Source organism: Chenopodium quinoa, unplaced genomic scaffold (genome assembly GCF_001683475.1).
Source record: "Chenopodium quinoa cultivar QQ74 unplaced genomic scaffold, ASM168347v1, whole genome shotgun sequence".
Lineage (NCBI taxonomy): Eukaryota > Viridiplantae > Streptophyta > Magnoliopsida > Caryophyllales > Amaranthaceae > Chenopodium > Chenopodium quinoa.
This window is the reverse complement of record NW_018742393.1, coordinates 2,079,396-2,098,397: the sequence shown is the minus strand read 5'-3', so window position 1 is coordinate 2,098,397 and position 19,002 is coordinate 2,079,396. Positions and strand designations below refer to the sequence as shown.

The 19,002-nt window shown below is 34.9% G+C and overlaps 1 protein-coding gene and 1 pseudogene across 1 annotated transcript; one reads left to right on the top strand and one right to left on the bottom strand.

Moving 5' to 3' along the window:
* Positions 1 to 3,280: 3,280 nt before the first annotated feature.
* LOC110703610 (GDP-L-galactose phosphorylase 1-like) lies at positions 3,281 to 7,394 on the bottom strand. The gene is made up of 5 exons (XM_021881392.1): positions 6,724 to 7,394; positions 5,386 to 5,813; positions 5,059 to 5,244; positions 4,703 to 4,963; positions 3,281 to 3,965 (listed from the first exon to the last, which is right to left on the bottom strand). Exons 1-5 carry the CDS (start codon positions 6,848 to 6,850, stop codon positions 3,627 to 3,629), a joined length of 1,341 nt encoding a protein of 446 aa, XP_021737084.1. The 5' UTR covers positions 6,851 to 7,394; the 3' UTR covers positions 3,281 to 3,626.
* A 4,086-nt stretch (positions 7,395 to 11,480) lies between these two features.
* On the top strand, positions 11,481 to 14,253 carry LOC110703602 (annotated as a pseudogene).
* Positions 14,254 to 19,002: the final 4,749 nt, after the last annotated feature.

Here is a 19,002-nt window from a genome sequence, read left to right as displayed (position 1 = left end):
ACAACTAGGGTAATAGGTGCGTCTAAAATGGTGCATGCCGTACCATACTATGAAATCATCACTTATCAATATACTCGTATAAGTTTAATCGTGTTCATAAACGGATGGTGTAACAAAGACAGTGCTAGCAAAGAAAGCGAGTTGCCCATACTAGAAATTTTATGACCACAAAAACAATCAAGTGTGCATTACCTATAATAATTAATGTACACACAAAATTATTTGGTTAATTTTGGGGGTTTTCCTTCATTGGAGGAAATTATCGTGACACATCATTATCTAGTGTATTATAATGCTCATCACGATATAGACTCTTGAAGAATTGATTAGTCATGTGGCGAAAATTCAAGACATGTCTGAAATGTTCAATGGGGCGCGGCAATAGCATATGGCTCAGGTTTTTTTAATTGTTTACTAAATGATTTTGCGTACAAAATCAATGTAAATTATTCAAATCATAATTTTATTTTCTAATTCTCTATTTGGTAATTATTATCATTTTCGCTTGCATGATTTTGATTTAGTATTATCTGTGCTACTATGGTAATTATATTGAGTTAACAATATTTTTTTTTATTTAATACTCCGTAATTACTTCAGATATTCTTTACCAAATTTGTAAAACGTTTGAAATTATGTCAAAATACTACGTATAATTAATCCCTTATCTATCACATACCCTCTATTATCTCACATCATTTTATATTATAGTATTACCCTAATCTCGTTTTGTCTTATTTTTTCAAAACACTTTCACGTAACAAAGTTACAATGGATAAATATATAGAGATCGATAAATACGATATACATAGTATAAAGTAATGTATACAAGTCACATACTCCGTATATTACAACAATTACTCCGTATGAATTATCGTTAAGATTTGTTGTTTAGCTTAGAACTTTTCTAAGGTTTCCTGCGAATGTGGAGAAGGAAGTGGAGTAATATATGGGAAAAGAACATGTCGTACATATATAACCTATTCTAAATAATGTCAGAAGAATTTGTCAATGAATTTTTTTAATTTTCTCATTAAAGTTGTTTTCAGCTACAGTTCTTCAAAAGAAATAAAAGAGCAGAAAATCATCTTCTAAAATTCTATATGTGGGCCCAAGCTCCAGAAACTCAATGCTCAGATTGGTCACCATTCACCGAGTCACCGCAACTATTTCTGTTGATGGACCCACAATTGCCCCCGTTAATAAGTAAATATAGTTGAAGAACATTAGTACGAGATTCCTAATTAGTTGATTTACTGCTTCAATTTGGTTGTTAACACTTTCTAAATTTGTCTAAAAAAAAATTATTTTGTTGGATTGTACATATAATTTACTTCCTCCGTTTTTAAATATTTACAATACAGTTTTGTGATACACACTTTGAAATCGAGATATTATAGTGTAAATTAATTAAAAATAAATTTTATACGAAATACATAGTACCTAACCCTTCTCTAATCTAGTGTTAAAATGTTTGTTCAAAAAATAAATAAATCTAGTGTTAAAATATTTGTTTACTTTCACTAATCACCTCCTTAAACTATGTGCATAAAGGTTAAGGTTGTGTTGCGAGTAAAAGAAAACGGAGGAAGTGGAGAGTTCTACCACGATATGTTTATCCCTTATATTTCTACTTTGTAATCGATGATACTATATCCAATTCATATTGATTTTCTCACTTTGACCAATTTTACCTCACAAAAATTATTTAAATGAGAAGATCAATATAAAACGGAGGGGGTATTATATTATCATTGTATAATACTACTATTGTAGTATCATATTAATCCAAAGTTGATTAAAGCATTGAGGTGACATAAATAATTTGATAAAGTCTTATCTACATTACTAAATTAGTAATACACATAGGCATCTAAAAATGAAAACAATAAGCATTTAGTAATCATGTGTAGAATGTATTCGAACCCTTAAGTGCTATAGCCATTAAGACTCCTAAGAATAAGGATTATACTTGTTCGGTTGTTCCTCCATTATCTAATCCGTATAATAATCACTATAAATGGATTTATATACATGATCATGCTTGACTTGACTATTAATATCTTTAGTTATTTATTAATTAAAAATTATAATAAATTTCTTTTTAGAGGTATGAATTGAGAATTTGAGATGTGTTAGTAGAATTTATGACAATTTTTTTTAAAAAGCATTAATAATACTTTGAAAAAATGGTACTCCCTCCGTCCCCGAAACTTCGACCCTTATGGCCTAATTTTAGTCCCAAAATGTTCATCCCATTTGCATTTTAATACCCTTTAATTTGCAATAATATTTGTGCAAAATTAGCTTCCCCATGCAAATTTTGCTTTTTCTATATACTTTTATTACTTTCTCTCTCTACTTTTTTGCAATTTCAATGTAAATTTCCCTTTTCAATGTACTTTTCTTAGTTTCCCCATACACTCTTACACTTCCAATTTAACTTCTTAATACCCGCGAAATCAACCCAAAAGGGTTGAAATTTCGGGGACGGAGGGAGTATAAAAAAAGTGTGAATATTATAAAGTCCAAATAAATCAATTACTTGAAAAAGGAGGAAGTATTTAACAAACCCAAATAAGAGTATTGCTTGAGAATCAGAGAATGGAGTATTAGTTGTGAAAGTTTAGAATATTTCACATAAAAAAAGTCAATCTCAATTCTCAAATGTAACAAAGAGGTCACGATTAAAAAAAACCTCCTTATTTTCCATAAAACTTTATCAGATATTAATTGGGCTCTTAAGTGTCTTCAATAAAGGCCATTTATGTCCCGAAGACCATTTCCAAAGCCCATCAGAAATCCTCCCTAAAACTATATCAAAAGTTTGAAGCTTTCCGAAGTTTGATTTGATAGAACATAGAGGCCTGCGAATCTGTTATTTGTGAAAACGAAAACTCTCAAGTTGTCAACTTGTATACTTCGTATATATGTTTATCAACGCTTTTTGTTATTTAATAAGGGTGACCGTAATAGACGAGGTTATTAGGATGAGACTGTTATTCAATACGGTATACCTTAATTGATGAGGTTATGAGGATGAGACCACTAGCATAACATTGTTGACAACTTGTATGATTATCGACGCGTTTTGGTATTTAAAAAGGGAGGCCGTAATAGATGAGGAGATTACTAGAATAACATTGTGATCAACAGAGTTGCTAGTAGACCGAGATACTAAGAACTAAATTTCTTGGGTGTCATTTTTTCTCCGAGGTTATGACGAAGATGTCCAAACTACTGGGCGATGGCTCAGGACAATTGAGGAACAGGAAAAAACTTAAAATAGCAGAAAAAGGGTATTCGTACTCCAACAGTTAATGGTACATTATTTTGAGAATGTAGATATCTACAGACAATAGACATTTGCTTCTCAGATAGAGCTTCTGGAGTTCCAGGACTTGAGAAGTTTTACAGGCGTATCCTGATTTATTATACAGAAATTATAATCTAGCCTATGAAAAATATCAGAATGAAAAAAAAAAAAAAAAAAGCAGAGAAAGCAGTGTGGCCTAACATGGAGGTCAAGCTCTCTTAAGTACACGGGAGTACAAAAGTTAGCACAGTGAAGGCCAGGCGGTAAGGCACTTAGTACACTGCATCAGTGCCAACGCTGGCTGCTAACTTTACTGCAAAACTATACAATCTTTTGGCAGCAGTTGAGCCGATTCACATGATTCTTGGAGAAATTCCTCAGTCCCTTCCTCTTCTTTTATGCAAGTCCCACAAGTAAGAATCTCTTTCAGCCCCGAAGCTTCTAATACTACTGCCTTCACCTCATTGAATCTCTCCTCCGACAGAGATACCTCGGCCAGAAGCCTCCATGCATATTCCTCTGATGCCTTGTCGAAATCCTCTCTCCTTTTCAGCACCATGTGTCCACTGATCTCCCACACTGCTGGGTTCACCTGTGTGTCCAGCACTTCTGGGCTCACTTGTCCCAGAGCTTGTTTCTCAGCATAGCACTGTATTTCAAAAGAAAATATCAAATATTAGTCTCTTTCCTTGCAAAGCACTAGCATCTTACTCTCAATTGCACTAAAGAACAGCAAACACTAAAACAGTGGTTTGAAAATAATATACACAGTACATTCGGTAAGCGGTCATTAATGGCGGGAATGGTAATGGATTTGTATGTAATTTTGCAAGGAAATCCTATGGCCATTACCATATCAATGGAACCTCACCTACAAACATGTATTTTTGTCAACAATTTTCATTTTCACACAATACCACCCCTAAAATGGTAATGAAAATTTGGTATTTGGGGAGGCACTAGCATTACCATGGGTCCATGGGTATTGGGCCATTGGCAATCTTCTTCACAAAGTTACAAAAACCTATAAACTAATCACCATTAGTCCATTACCAACATTTATTATTAACAGCCAAACATGCCATTAATTGAAGGAATACATCATTTCAATCATTTGTCAAACATCTGATTTCAAGAAAAACATTAGCTACTAAAATGAAAATCAATCACATAATTCCATCAGAAACATACCCCCAACCCTGTCCCGCCTCAATATACAAGTCTGTAAGATATGAAATATGCAGTAAACTTATGGAACACGATGACAGCATCCTTTAATAAATCCCAACAAGATATAAATGCAACTAGACACAAAAGTCACTAAGAAAAGCGTGACACAATTTACTCTATAGGGTTGGATCACGGTTGCAAAAGAAAAATGATTACCTGAGGGAACAACAATATCCTTTTCCCACAACCAGATATGAGAATATTGAAAGGGACATTAATACTTTGAAGGCGAATGCAAGAATTAGCAACAGCATCAGATAACTCTTGAAGAGTGTTACCACCCTCAAAGACAAACCCCCGAACAGGATACTTCAAAACTTGAGATATCACAACTCCATTACGAGTAATATCTTGTGCTTCAGATATCAATTGAGTTGGTGCTTTCTCAGCTGGGAAAGGCACTTGCAAGTAATAAGCCTGTCATAAGTAAAAAACAAATTAAGCACATGGATATAGACAGAAGTCAAAATGCAGTCCGTAATGCAGTCCAAAAGATTTCTATTAATATTTACCTGAAAGTGCAGGTGATTAATCGTGGCAAATGCACCTAAACTATTATAGCCAACTCTAAAGAAGGGATCAGCTGCTTCTTTTGCAAAATAAAGAGCAGCCAAGAAGCTTGCATGATCAATCATCTGAGGCAGGCAATCAAATATACGAGGAATCAAAAGAACGTGTCCATACTCTATCGGGCTCACCTGACAATCAAACCAATTACCCATGAGCCACACCACACAATTTTTCTTGGACAAACTAATCTAATATGCAAAAATAAAGGGCAATTTGCTTTTTGGGAGACAGCGAGAAAAGCAAAGCTGAGATATACAAACAAAACTTACATTTATAGCAACAATGTTTGGTGAATCGGATTCTGATGTGACAGGTGCACTTGGAAAATAATGAGTGATATGGTCGTTACTAGGTTCAAACCTAAAAAGTGCTTCTTCTTGGCCAACCTTTGTAAAATTGAACTTGTTAGCATCAAATGGTTGAAGAACCTGATCAATCCGGAACTCAGTGGGCCGTTTCTTCAGGTGACGTCCCTCATTAAGCTGGGCAATAAATCCATATCTTCCCGTTATAATTTTAGTTTCACATTTGGTCACATTGTATCTGAAAAGCCCTTTCCTCATCCTGTCCTCCCACTGTCCCAGCAAGAGGTCATGTAGAAAGGAAATAGAAGGCCCTTGATCCAAAGAATAGGCCATGCCATTTTCAATCATAGCATCATCCTCTTCCTTGTATGCATATAAAGGAAGCTTTGACACTGAAAACAAAACCAAACAAATGGATTGAATAGATGGGGTAGTATATTCTATGCACAAAGCTAAGGCAGGAAACAAATCCACCTAACACTAGAGTGAGCCAGAAGCTTCTTAGTAATCCTCAAGTCCTTGCATCTGTATCTTTATGTAGAGACACTAGTGACTACACACACACACATTGACTCTCATCCTTCAAAGCTACACGTTCTCGATTCTCATCTTGTATCAAATGCAAACAACTGATAATACACATGTGTTAATCTCACGCTTTACACTGATTACAATTACTGAACTACAGGTCTACAGCATATGTTAATCATACAGTAAACCAAACTAATCTTGATCTCATCTCTAAAGCAATTGCTCAACAATATCCCAAAAGAAATCTTGATTCCAACAAATTAAGAGGATCATGAATAAAAAATAGCCAAAAGAAGCTCGAGTGCAAGCTCCTGTAAAACGAACACAACCAAGAGCGAATCAAGGAGATAAGAACAACTTCAACAAACAATTGTATGAAATTCAGAATCTAAATCCTACAAAGGAGAATACCTAAGAGAATCAAACTTAAACAAGCTTCCATGATCAAGTCATGGGCAAACATATAAAAGAACAATAAAGCAATCTCTATAACTAGTCAATGTGATTATAATCCCAAACATAATAGATAAATAAAATAGCACAATCCAAAAATGCACTTTTCGATATAAATGCAACAGGTTTTCAACATAAATATTGGATGTTCATGCAAATTGAGCCATAAATGTCATGATCACAAGAAAAACATCAAATCATTCAACAAAGGCAGCACCTACTTGATCAAATTATAAACGCATATTACGAAAAAACATCATGCAAATCAAACTCATAAAAAAAATTAACAAAATTAATTGCACCAAAATCAATTCATACCAAGCAAGCAGCATTTCCCAAGGCAATTGCGCCCACAACCAAGCTTCCCAACATCACCCTCCTCCTGATAATTAGAAAGAACCGTGGGAACCCTCTTAATAGTAAGAGTTCTATCCAAAACCCCCATTTTTATACTTCCCAAAAATTCTCGAAAAAAACAGAAAATCAGCAAAATCTAAGAAAAACCCAGAAATATTAAAGAAAAAAGACGAAAAGGGTAAGTGACAGAAAAGCCACCACAAGCAAGGAAGAGGAGATCGGAAGGGCAACCGCCGTCAGAAGGCAGAGCACCCCTGCCTCCGTGAGGAGAAGGGGTTCTCAATTTATCAACACCCAATTTTGTCAATCGATCAAAATTGTTGTTTTTAATTTGGGATTTTTGGTGGGATTTGGGGGTTGTTTGGGCGTTGATCACAAAGAAAGCCGTGATTGAAATTTGTTGAAGGAAATTAAAGACTGCAACTTTTTGGGGGTTTTTTCATGGAATCCATATATTTTAGAAAAGATGGCGGAATTTGAGAGAGAATCAAAGGGAATCAGAAATTTGGAGTTCCTATGTTATTTTTTATTTTTATTTTTTAATGGCCAATTTCCTAAGTTATTGGTATTCCACGAGAAATCTACCAACCTTTTTGGAGTTTGGTTTTGAAGGATTAGGGGCACTTTTATTGACCAAAATCTTTAATTTTTAATGAGATAATATTCAAAAAAAATTAAATAAAAAAATCTAATTTGATAATAACATTTATAAAAATGAAAACCAAATATTGTAGCTTATGAATAGTAACTTGTGGTGTTATTACATAGACACTAGAGGTGATCATTGGGTGGGCCGTGCCGAAACTAAAAAATTATGCCCACTTCTTGGGTCGGGCCGGGCTGGGCCAAGCTTCGGGGGGTTTTTGTGTCCAAACCCGCCCAAAATGGTCGGGCCGTGCGGGCTTTTTGGGCTGGCCCTAAAAAAATCAACTAAATATGCATAAAAACGCATTCCCAAACCCGTCCAAAAAAAATAAATTTTCGGGGCGGCTGGGCCCAAAAATTCTGCCCAAAATCGGACAAACGGGCTGGGCCGGGCTAACTTTGATCACCTCTAATAGACACCCTTGCTTAAAGGTGGGCATGGGCCGGGGCGGCACACGGGCAGCACGGCGCGGCCCGGTGAACGACAAAGCTCGGCACGACCTGTGAGGTGGCCCGGCCCGACACGGTGGTCGGTCGGCGGGCCGTGGGCCGTGCCACGTTCAGAGATTCAAAATTTCCAGCACGACACGAGCCCGCAAGGCACGACCCGCGTGCCAGCTGCATAACCGTTGCTCAACGTCTCAATTTGAGACCGTTGCTCAACGTCTCAATTTGAGACCGTTGCTCAACGATCTTCTTCATTCCACAATTTAATAATTTCAGACAAAAAAAAAAACAAATAATAATTTAATTAAAATGATATATCCAATTACAAAAGTATAATTTTTTTTTAATGTAATTTATAATGCTACTTAATTTATTGTTATTTGTATTTTATTCGTTGTTGTTAGTTATATGACAATAATATGATATTTTTCAAAATAAAAAATAAAAATAGATTGTAAATATGATATTTCATTGATTACATATTAGGATAAGATCTTTAATATGAAAAGATAATAATTTTTTATTTTTAAAATAATTTAAATTCTAAATCATTATTCGTTGCCTTTTACACTTGAAATTAAACTCTCAAATCTATATATCATTTTGTATATTTCTTGTGATCTCTTGATCTCTAACAAATTATCTGTCTTTTCAATTTTTTAGACTAATGTTTAAAGAAGGTAAAGTTTTTTATTGCGCTATAAGTTTTAATTTTTATTTTTTTTATTTTTTTTATTTTTTTTTTGTGGAAAAAACATCTTATTAATCGTGTATTTAGATAAAACCATTAACTTCATAAGATAATTTTTATTTTTTTTAATAATTCAAATCCTAATATCCCACGGTTTTTTATACATAAAATCTCATAAAAATAATTTTTGTAATTAGATCATACTCATAATATTTTTGATTACTTTGCTATTGTTTGTTAAGGATAATTTTTTATTAATTTTATGTAATTTATTCCCCTAATAAATATTTTGATAAGAACATTAAAAATAATAGTTATTTAGATGTAATAATTCGATGTAAAAAAATTTGTATTAAAAAAAAATTTCGATAAGATCACTAACTTTGTTCACACCCATATATCTTCCACCTAATAAAAGTGAATAAATTGAACATGTTAGCAAAAATAAAATTTATATAAAATTAATCTTTATAGTCTTATATAATAAATTAAAATATTTACCAGAAAGTGAATAATTGTTGTGAAATTAATCTAAAAATTGTAATCATACAAAATTTAATCTATGCATTGGAATTTTTTCATCGTCTCCAATCGCCCAAAAAATAGTATTTTGGAAAATTGAATCATTATTTTGCTGTCGCTGACAATGCGTGCAATATTGATTCTTATTTGTAACGACTGAAAAGTATCTAATGGAGTAAACTTTTCCTTGAATCAATTTTGAACAAAATTGTAGAACAAAGTTGAATTAATTGAGGCATGAACGTAATCACCCTGTAATTAAAAATAAAAAATTAAGTTAATTTTATGACTTAATTAAGCTACCTAAATCACAAAAAAATTGTTTTAATCATAAAATTAATTGATAAAAACTAAAAGGTTCATTAAAAAATTTAATAAATGTAAACGATTTATAAAGATATAATACCTTCTCATCCAATAGGATCATCAGGCGAGAAACTCGTACTTTGATATTCCAAAGATTTTTGCTCGAATATAATTATCTGATTAAATTAGATCTGTATGTAAAAACAAAATTCAGTAAACAAAACATAAACATATAATCATTAAGTATCCCAAATAAACACAATTTAAGCAATAATCACAAATATTCATTTAAACATGGGTTTTAAAAATTAGGCTAAGAATTATCTAGCCATTGATGACCTAATAAAACTGACACAAAATTAATGACACAAAATTTGCTTGGTTTGGTTTTGTATTAATACGAAATTTTGTTGGTGTCATATGATGCGTCAATTTATAATGGTAAATATCACAAATTTTAATTTACTTATAATTAAGGAATAATTTTTATTTTTTATCATAAACACTATCAAAATTTATCTTATAATAGTAGGTATATAAATCCTATATCTAAAGATGATTATTTTAAAAGATAATTTTTAGTTTTTTAAATAATTAAATCCTAATAAATCAATATTCGTTGTTTTTACTTACGTGGCAAAATTCTTAAAGGAGGGGTGGTGAATAACGTAAAAGTCAAAGCGGGTTAAGTAAAAAAGAACGGAGGAATTATGATTATAAAATTAATATAATATATATATAAATAAAGTAGGCATTTTTGGAGAGCACTCGGCGCGTCACATAAGCAAAGGTATATTTTCGACCAATTAAAAATTAGATTCCTTTTTTGGCAAAAAACTAAATTTTAATATTATATTTCTCTCATCTCATGGTTCCCATCCAAACCCATCACTATTTTTATTATTATTTATTTCCTCTCACATTCATTACTTTTCAATAAACTATCAACCCCACTATCTTTCTTTTAGAATTTTTTAATATTTCAACTACCCCACTTATCTCTTATTTTATTTAAGTCAATTAAATTGCTTAAAAGCTATGTGCCGGTCGATGTAGGATATTTTTAAATTCGTCTCAATAAGTACTATCATAATATATAACTCTTATAATTTTTACTTATGAAGAATTAAAGTTATGGATAGTTAAAGTTTTGCATTGGCAAGCGTGATAAAAGAAAGTAGCTTATACTCCTTGGATTCAAGTAATATGAAGCATTTTTTTGCCGCGAAAATTGTTTGGGTAGGGGTTTAGGGGGCTTTTTAGCGCTTAAGGGTTCAAATTCAGCTCGGAATTGACAAAAAAATAACGTAAGTGCCTCATTTTGTGTTCGAACAATTTTTGCGGCAAAAAAAAGTAATGACACACGAATCGAACATTTTATGACACGCAAAATGAGACACTTACGTTATTTTTTTGTCAATTCCGATCTCAATTTGGACCTTTAACTCCTCAAGATCTAAAATGACCCCTAAAACCTCAACGGAACATTTTTCTTCACGCAAAACGAGACTAAAAATTAATTTGATGACCAATTGACCACTAATGGGACTCTAACGAAACCGTTAAGTGATGTCAAAACCTATACTTTTAGAATTTGGTAGGTAGTAAAATAAAACTAAATTTTGAATATGTACCAAAAATTAAATAAAGGTCTTTTAATGGTACAAAAGTTAAAATTTCCAAAATAAAAACTGGAATGAGAAAACTCATGAACGAATTAACAATAATGTAGAAGAGCCATCCTTGAAAAGTCATCCATAACCGAGTCAACTAATGTTCCAAACTGAAGTCATCAATATAATCAACCCAAGTCACACAAATATGAATCTTAAACCAAAATTTTCACAACTTATCTTCCAAATCCATTCACATACCAATATATTTTGCTACAAATTTATATAAGACGAACCCAATTTACATCTATTTAATCATAAACCTTTTAGCAATGTCTTCATATACGAATTGACTGTGATTGCTTGTAAATGTTGAAGAGTCATCCTTGAAAAGTCATCCATAACTGAGTCAACTAACGTTCCAAACTGAAGTCTTCAATATAATCAACCTAAGACACAAATATTAATCTAAAACCAAAATTTTCAGACCTTATCTTCTGAAATCCATTCACATACCAATACATTTTGCAACAAATTTTTTAAAAATGAACCCACTTTACATCTTTTTAATCATAAACATTTTAGCAATTTCTTCAATATCATCATCATCATCATCATCTGTTGTTCAACCTTTGTTTATAAGCTGTGGCATCCCTAAGTCTACTGCTGTCGTCATATACAACCGTGTGTGGAAGAGCGACGACGATCCCAGTTTCGCTCCTCCTAACATTAACACCATCTCCACCGCCGCCACGAACACCACGCAGTAAGGTCATCCGTATGACACGGCTCGATTATTCCGATCCCCACTTACCTACAACTTCTCCCTCACTCCAGGCCCCAAATTCTTACGCTTACATTTTACAACATTCACCTCTTACAACAACATCCCTTACTCCGAATTCTTTCTTTCTCTAAAAGCAAACCAACTCATTCTCTTGAAAAACTTTAGCTCTTTTCTTAACTCCCCCAATGACAATACTCAACAACCTATAATCGAGTTCCATGTAACCGTCGAAAACCACCTCAACTTAACCTTTACTCCAGGAGATGGAGGTCAGTATGGTTTTATAAATGCCATTGAAATAGTGCCAATTCCTCAAGAGCTATATATTAATCTTACCAAGACGACACCATTGAAATACCTCTCTAATCCTAGCTCAGGATACACTCCACTTCATACCACCGCGTTGCAAACTGTTTACCGTCTTAATGTTGGCGGCAATCATATTAGCCCTAACGAGGACTCTGGCAGCATGTGGCGCAAGTGGTACAATGACGAAAATTATCTAGTCCCAGGAGGGTTGAAAGGACAGTGGGGTGGCCTCTCATATGGGACCGAGCTGGTGGTTTATTACGCGTTGATCGGTGCATATGTTGCGCCAAAATTGGTGTATGCTACGGAGAGGATAATGGGGAACTTACCCATAGAAACCAAATTGAGAAGTAATCTAAGTTGGAGCTTTGATGTGGATCCTGGGTTCGATTACCTAGTAAGACTTCATTTTAGTCAAAGGAATCCTTCAATAACAAGGAGTGGTCTACAAATTTTCAACGTGTACATTGATAATCTGGACGCGGATACAGGGCTCGATGTTTTTATGTTATCAGGGGGTGTTGGGTTTGCTATGTTTAAGGATTATGTCATACGAGTCGATGGTGGTGGTGCCGGGAATGGAACCAAAGTTCCTTTAAGGCTTGATCTTCATCCTTGGAACGTTACGTAAGTAACTTACATTTTATTGTGTGCAATTAACCTTTTTTTGATAAAATATAACAGTACGATTAAATTAAGTTTGGCTTATAATTATTGTCCAAATCCTATATTATCCCACTATATAACACGTTTGTATTTTGTTCCGTCACTAATTGTGTCACTGCATGTTGTGTGTTTTTTTTAGGCCACCTTTCATAGATGCCTTTTTGAATGGTTTGGAGATTATGAAGTTTAGTGAATTAGATGGGCACGGCGTGTCGAATCTTGCAGCTCCTAACCCACCACAAGTTCCACAAGTGCCTAGTCCTCCAGCAAAACTTGGAAAAGGATCAAACCATCGTTTCCTTCTAATAATAGGCGGCGCAATCGGTGGTACGGTTTTTATCTCCCTTTTCTTAATTGCTTGCGTGATTGTCTATAAACGAAGGGCAAACAAGGAAAAAAACACGGACACAAACAGCATAATGAATTCATCTTTGCCGTCTGAACTTTGTCGCCATTTCACGTTCACCGAAATCAGGGTTGCCACCCATGATTTCGACGAGGACTTGGTCATAGGTAGGGGTGGTTTCGGAAAGGTCTACAAGGGCTCTATAGACGGTGGAGCTACCACAGTGGCTATCAAGCGACTCTACCCTACGTCCGAACAAGGCGTCCGTGAGTTTCAAACCGAGATCGAGATGCTCTCAAGGCTACGCTATGTAAACTTAGTGTCATTGATTGGGTATTGTGATGACAAGGGTGAATTGATGCTAATTTATGAGTATATGCCACGAGGGCCAAAGTCTCCGACTTTGGCCTCTCCAAGGTAGGACCCGATCACACTGATCAATTGGGTTGTACTCATGTTAGCACTGCAGTCAAAGGGAGTGCAGGGTACCTAGATCCTGAATACTATTTGCGTCATCAAGTAACTGAGAAGTCTGATGTCTACTCATTTGGAGTAGTATTGTTCGAAGTGTTATGTGCTCGTGCTGTAGTGAACCCAAATCTTCCCAAACAACAAACAAACTTAGCAATTTGGGCACGAAGCCAATATAAAAAAGGGATCCTCCACACTATTGTAGACCCAAATCTCATGGGCCATATTGCACCTGAGAGTCTAAGGAAGTTCGGAGAGATTGCTGATATGTGTGTACGTGATCGAGGGAGTGATCGTCCCTCGATGGGGGACGTAGTGTGGGGGTTAGAGTTTGCGTTACAACTTCAAGAAGCTGCTGAAAATAACAAAATTACTAATGGTACAGCGGATCAAAGTTTCGATCTAGATAAGTGCTACCGATGTTGGCTTTATTGATAGTAGTGTATCAACAAACTCGGGTGATAACTTTTCTCAAAGTAGTTTGCGTTGTTGAAGGCACTTCGAAGAGGTTAATAGACAGTAAATCTACGACCAGTACATCATTAGATTATCTTGTTGATACCAAATCTGGTTTAGTCTTTCCTGAGCAAAGTATCTGTTGTATTTGTTTTTCAGGGTTTAGCGGCTTTGGCCGTACATATTTGTTACTCCGTAGTTACTAATAATGCGAAGTATAATTTAGTGTTTTTTTTTTTGTTGTTGTTCTTGTTGTCGTCGAAAGCGAAGTACGGAGTATAGTTTAATAATATCTCATTCTCCATTCAATAGGCCATATTCTGTTTTTTGTTTGTTTGTTTTTTTTTTTTTTTTTTTCTTTTTTTTTTTTTTTTTTTTTGTGATAGCAAAAAAAAAAAAATCCTCTATGATTGAACTAGACCGACAAACAACATAAGCACGTATGTATAAAAAATGTCACGGGCACAATAGTCTTCTTCACTAAAATCTTGGCCTTGATCTGACTGGCCAGTAAGTTTTTGTTATTGTTAATGACAAGAACTACTACAAAAATTGGACATAATTATTGTTTGGAAAAGTGATCAAAATTGTAAATCTTGATTTACAAACAACTAAACAAGGGTATTACTCCGTAATTTTACATATCATAGTGGTAGACCCGTAGTTAGGGGTGGGACTTTTCAAACCGAACCGTGAAACCGTCCGTTATCAAACCGAACCATCACGGATCGAACTGTTTGTAAACCGCTAGCTTTAAACCGAAAACCGAACTGAACCGTATAATGTCAAACCGAAACCGAACCAAACCGATTAATGTTAACCCGTTACGAACCGTAAACCGATAACAAACCAAACCGTTTATAAACCGAAACCGTTTGAACCGATTAATGTTAACCCGCTAACTGTTTAAACCGAACCGATTATAAACCGAAACCGTTTGAATAGTAGGAAAAAACCGTTTAAATCGAACCATTTACAACCCGCTAACCGTTTACACCAAACCGTTGTAACCTGTTAAGCCGTTTAAACCGAACTATTTTCAAACCGCAACCCGTTTAAACCGATCCGATTACAAACCGTTTACAACCCGTTCCATTCAAATTGGACTATTTACAGCCTTTAACAATTTGTTAGAATTCCACGAATACATTTGATGTTTAATGTAGTTTAACAGTACAATTTTTTGTACGTATAATTATTAATTTAAATTTATAAATTTTTTTGCTATTATAAAATTAAAATTATATTCTTGCATAACTAAATTAGGAGTTATAAATTGAATAAAAAAATTATAAAAAATCTGGCCACCCACCCAATCCAACACCCTCCACCTACCCACCACCGTAACCCACCCTAACACCACCCCCGCCGTCACCCCAGACTCACCCTATCACCACCACATCCCACCACCGTCACCCCAGACCCACCCTAACACTACCCCCACCCACCACCGTTACCGTAACCCACCTCCACCCCACCACCGTTACCGTAACCCACCCCCACCCCACCACCATCAACCCAGACACACCCTAACACCACCCCCACCCACCATAATTATCATAACCCACCCCACCCCACCCCACCACCCACCGTAAATACAAAAAAACCCAGACCCAAACCCCCACCTACCCCATCCACCACCGTCACCGTAAATAATAAAACCCAGACCCATACCCCACCCCACCTACCACCATCACCGTAACGCACCCCCACCCACCCCACCCACCACTGTCACTGTACAAAAAAAAAAAAAAAAACCAGGCCCAACCCCAACCACACCCACCACCGTCACCGTAACACACCCCACCCTACCCCATACGAAAAAAATCGGAAAAAAAACCCAAACCCACTGTAACCCCACCCCACCCATCCCCACGAAACCCAACATCCTCGAAACCCCCCCCCCCCCACTCACTCTAACTACTCACCCACCATAAAACTCCCTCCCTCCCTTGAAAAATCCTCCCTCCCCTCCCACCCGAACCCACTCTAACCGCCGCCGAACCCACCCTTACTTGGCCCCCTCCGTCGCCCACAACCTGAAAAAAAACAGAAAAAAAGGAAGAACGAAAATACCTTATATATTATTATATTAATCCTGAATTTGGCCTCGAATTTGGTTTTAAAAGGCCAAATTATATCATGAAACAACTAGATCTAGAGTTTCGTGGTCGAATTTGACCATAAAAACCGTCGTGCGTGGTGCCGGTGGACGGTGACGGAAAACGAGATGGAAGAAGGAGAAAATAGATGGAAGAAGGGAAAAGAAGAAAGGAAGATGGAAGAGGAGATGAGAGAGAAAACGGGAGAGCAGTGAGCATATTAGCAGCCATGGCTCAAAAAATTGATAATATTACAGAAGAGGAGAGAGAAAACGAGAGAGAAATCAAAGAGTACTAAAGAGACAATGGTAAGAGTGATTTGATTAGTGGAAAAGAAAACACACGGATCATGAATTGGAATGGTGCGATGATAGGCCGTTAGATGACATGAAAATCAATGGCTAATATTTAATTTAAGACGGTGACACGGATCGTGGAATGATGGATTAGGATAGTATGTTTTTTTTTATTCATAGCTACGTACTAATAAAAACACTACTGTACTCTTAAAAAATGATTAACTTTATGTAACTTATCAATTGTAAGAAACAGAAATGTTTGGAAATTCAAATTGATTCAATACGACATATTTAATGTATATTAGTTATTATATGTAATAAATAATAATGTATGGTACGATTGATATCATACTATCATTGGTATGAATAGATAATCAATAAATGTCTCTGATTATTAAAACTTAAAATAGTTGATGATCGATCTAATTGAATACTTCTACTTCTCCATCCGTTTTCTTTAACTTGCAAGTTGCAACATATATATGTTGCAGCCTTGTAGGCACGTAATCTTAAAAGGTGATCAGAGAGGGTAAGAGAACAAAGTAATTCAGCAATATAACTTTAACACCAAAATTATGGAATAGTTACAAACAATTGTCAATTATTACTTTATTAGACTAATGGGAAATTGAATAATTGTGATTTTAATTAAATATCCAAATATAGTTCTGTAACATTAAATTATTAGTTTATTACAATATCAATTATCGATTTATCGTATTCAAAGTACCAACTCATCAAATCATGGTCATGACGCGATCTTTAAAAACAAGAAGTTGATAACCTCATAATAATCAATAATGAAACAATAATACATTAATACCTTATAAATTTGTAATAGACTAATATTTAATAAACAACAACAAGACTATAACCAAACTTGAAACATAACACATTAACATGATATAGAATATGAGAATTTATGTAATTCTATATAATCTGATATCTGAATCGATTTATCGTATTCAAAGTAGCAACTCATAAAAATATGGTCATGACACGATATCTAAAACAATCCAACAAGAAGCTGATAACCTGATAATATTTGATAATGAAACAATAATACATTATAAATTTATAATAGACTAATATGATAATATCTAATAAACAACAACAAGAGTATAACCAAACTTGAAACATAACATATTAACATGATATAAAATAATTGAATAAATGAAGATTTGTGTAATTGTATATAATCCGATGTCTAAAAATAAAGTGACGAAATACCAACTTGATATAAAACGAAACCAGCTAATCGGTCAAAAACTCTTTAAACCCAATTTCTACTCGATCCATTTTTTTTTCACCAACCTATACTGACCTGCTAATGAAATGGAAATACTAGTCCCAACTTGATATAAAACAAAACGCGCTAACTGGTCAAAACCACTTTTTAGAACTCAATTTCAACCCGAATCAAACCGACTTTATCTAGTTCGCTAAAGAAATGAACCTTTTCAACCCGATCCAATTTAACTGATTACCAAACTAACCCGAATGATTTTAGCACCAAACCGAGTATAAACCGAACCGATATGAATCGAATTAGCATTAACTAGGGTAAACCCGCCCCTGAACCGACCCGTTTCAAAATAATTCGTTCATGACCCGAACCGATGTGAACCTGAACCGACGTTGACCCGGTAAAACCGCCCCTGAACCGACCTGTTTCAAACCGATCCGATTATGAACCGAATCGTTTAAAAACCGAACCAGCATTGACCCGAGTAAACCCGCCCCTGAACTGACCCGTGTCTAACCGATCTGATTATGACTCGAACTGTTTATAAACCGAATCGTTTATGACCTGAACCGAATTTAAACCGTACAAAAATAAACCGAAACCGAACCGACCTGTGACTAATCAGAACCGAACTGAACCGACCCGCCGTTTAAATGAAACTGTTTCAACCCGAACCGTTTCAAACCGAAACCGTTTCAAACCAAAGTCAAACCGAACTGTCAAACCGAAGTCCCACCCCTACCCGTAATATATACTAAGTACGAGTATATTTTCATTTTTGTGGTAATCTTTTTTATTGAAGGATAATGTAGAATTTTCACTTATGAAACCATAAATGTTAGTGTATCAAATTAATTGGTATAAAAGGGAGTTAAACACTTTATATACTCAGTATAAGGTAAGAAACTACTTTTATTGTTACCACATAGCTTTTTTGATCTATTTTAGTTGACACATCTTGATTTTTAACATTACTGTTTATTTATCTATTTTTTTTTAAGAGTGAGTTTGGATAAAGGATTCAATAGGCCAAGGCTTAATTGGTGTAACAGTGAGTAATATGGTAAACCATAACTGACCTATTATTTCTTATCCAATTCGTACGTAAATGTATGCGCCCACTCTATAAAGTAATGCAAATAATTCATTTAAAATTTACTCGTGCTTGCAACTACCACACCTTATCTTAGCTTGTCAAAGAAAAAAAAAACCATAAAGATGGTGAAAGTAGTAATAATTCTTCAAATACTTGTTTGTGTAGAAGTTGCAAGCAGTGGAATGAGCACACCACAACCATATGTTGGGGTAGCTGATACTATTGGCAGCGACGACAG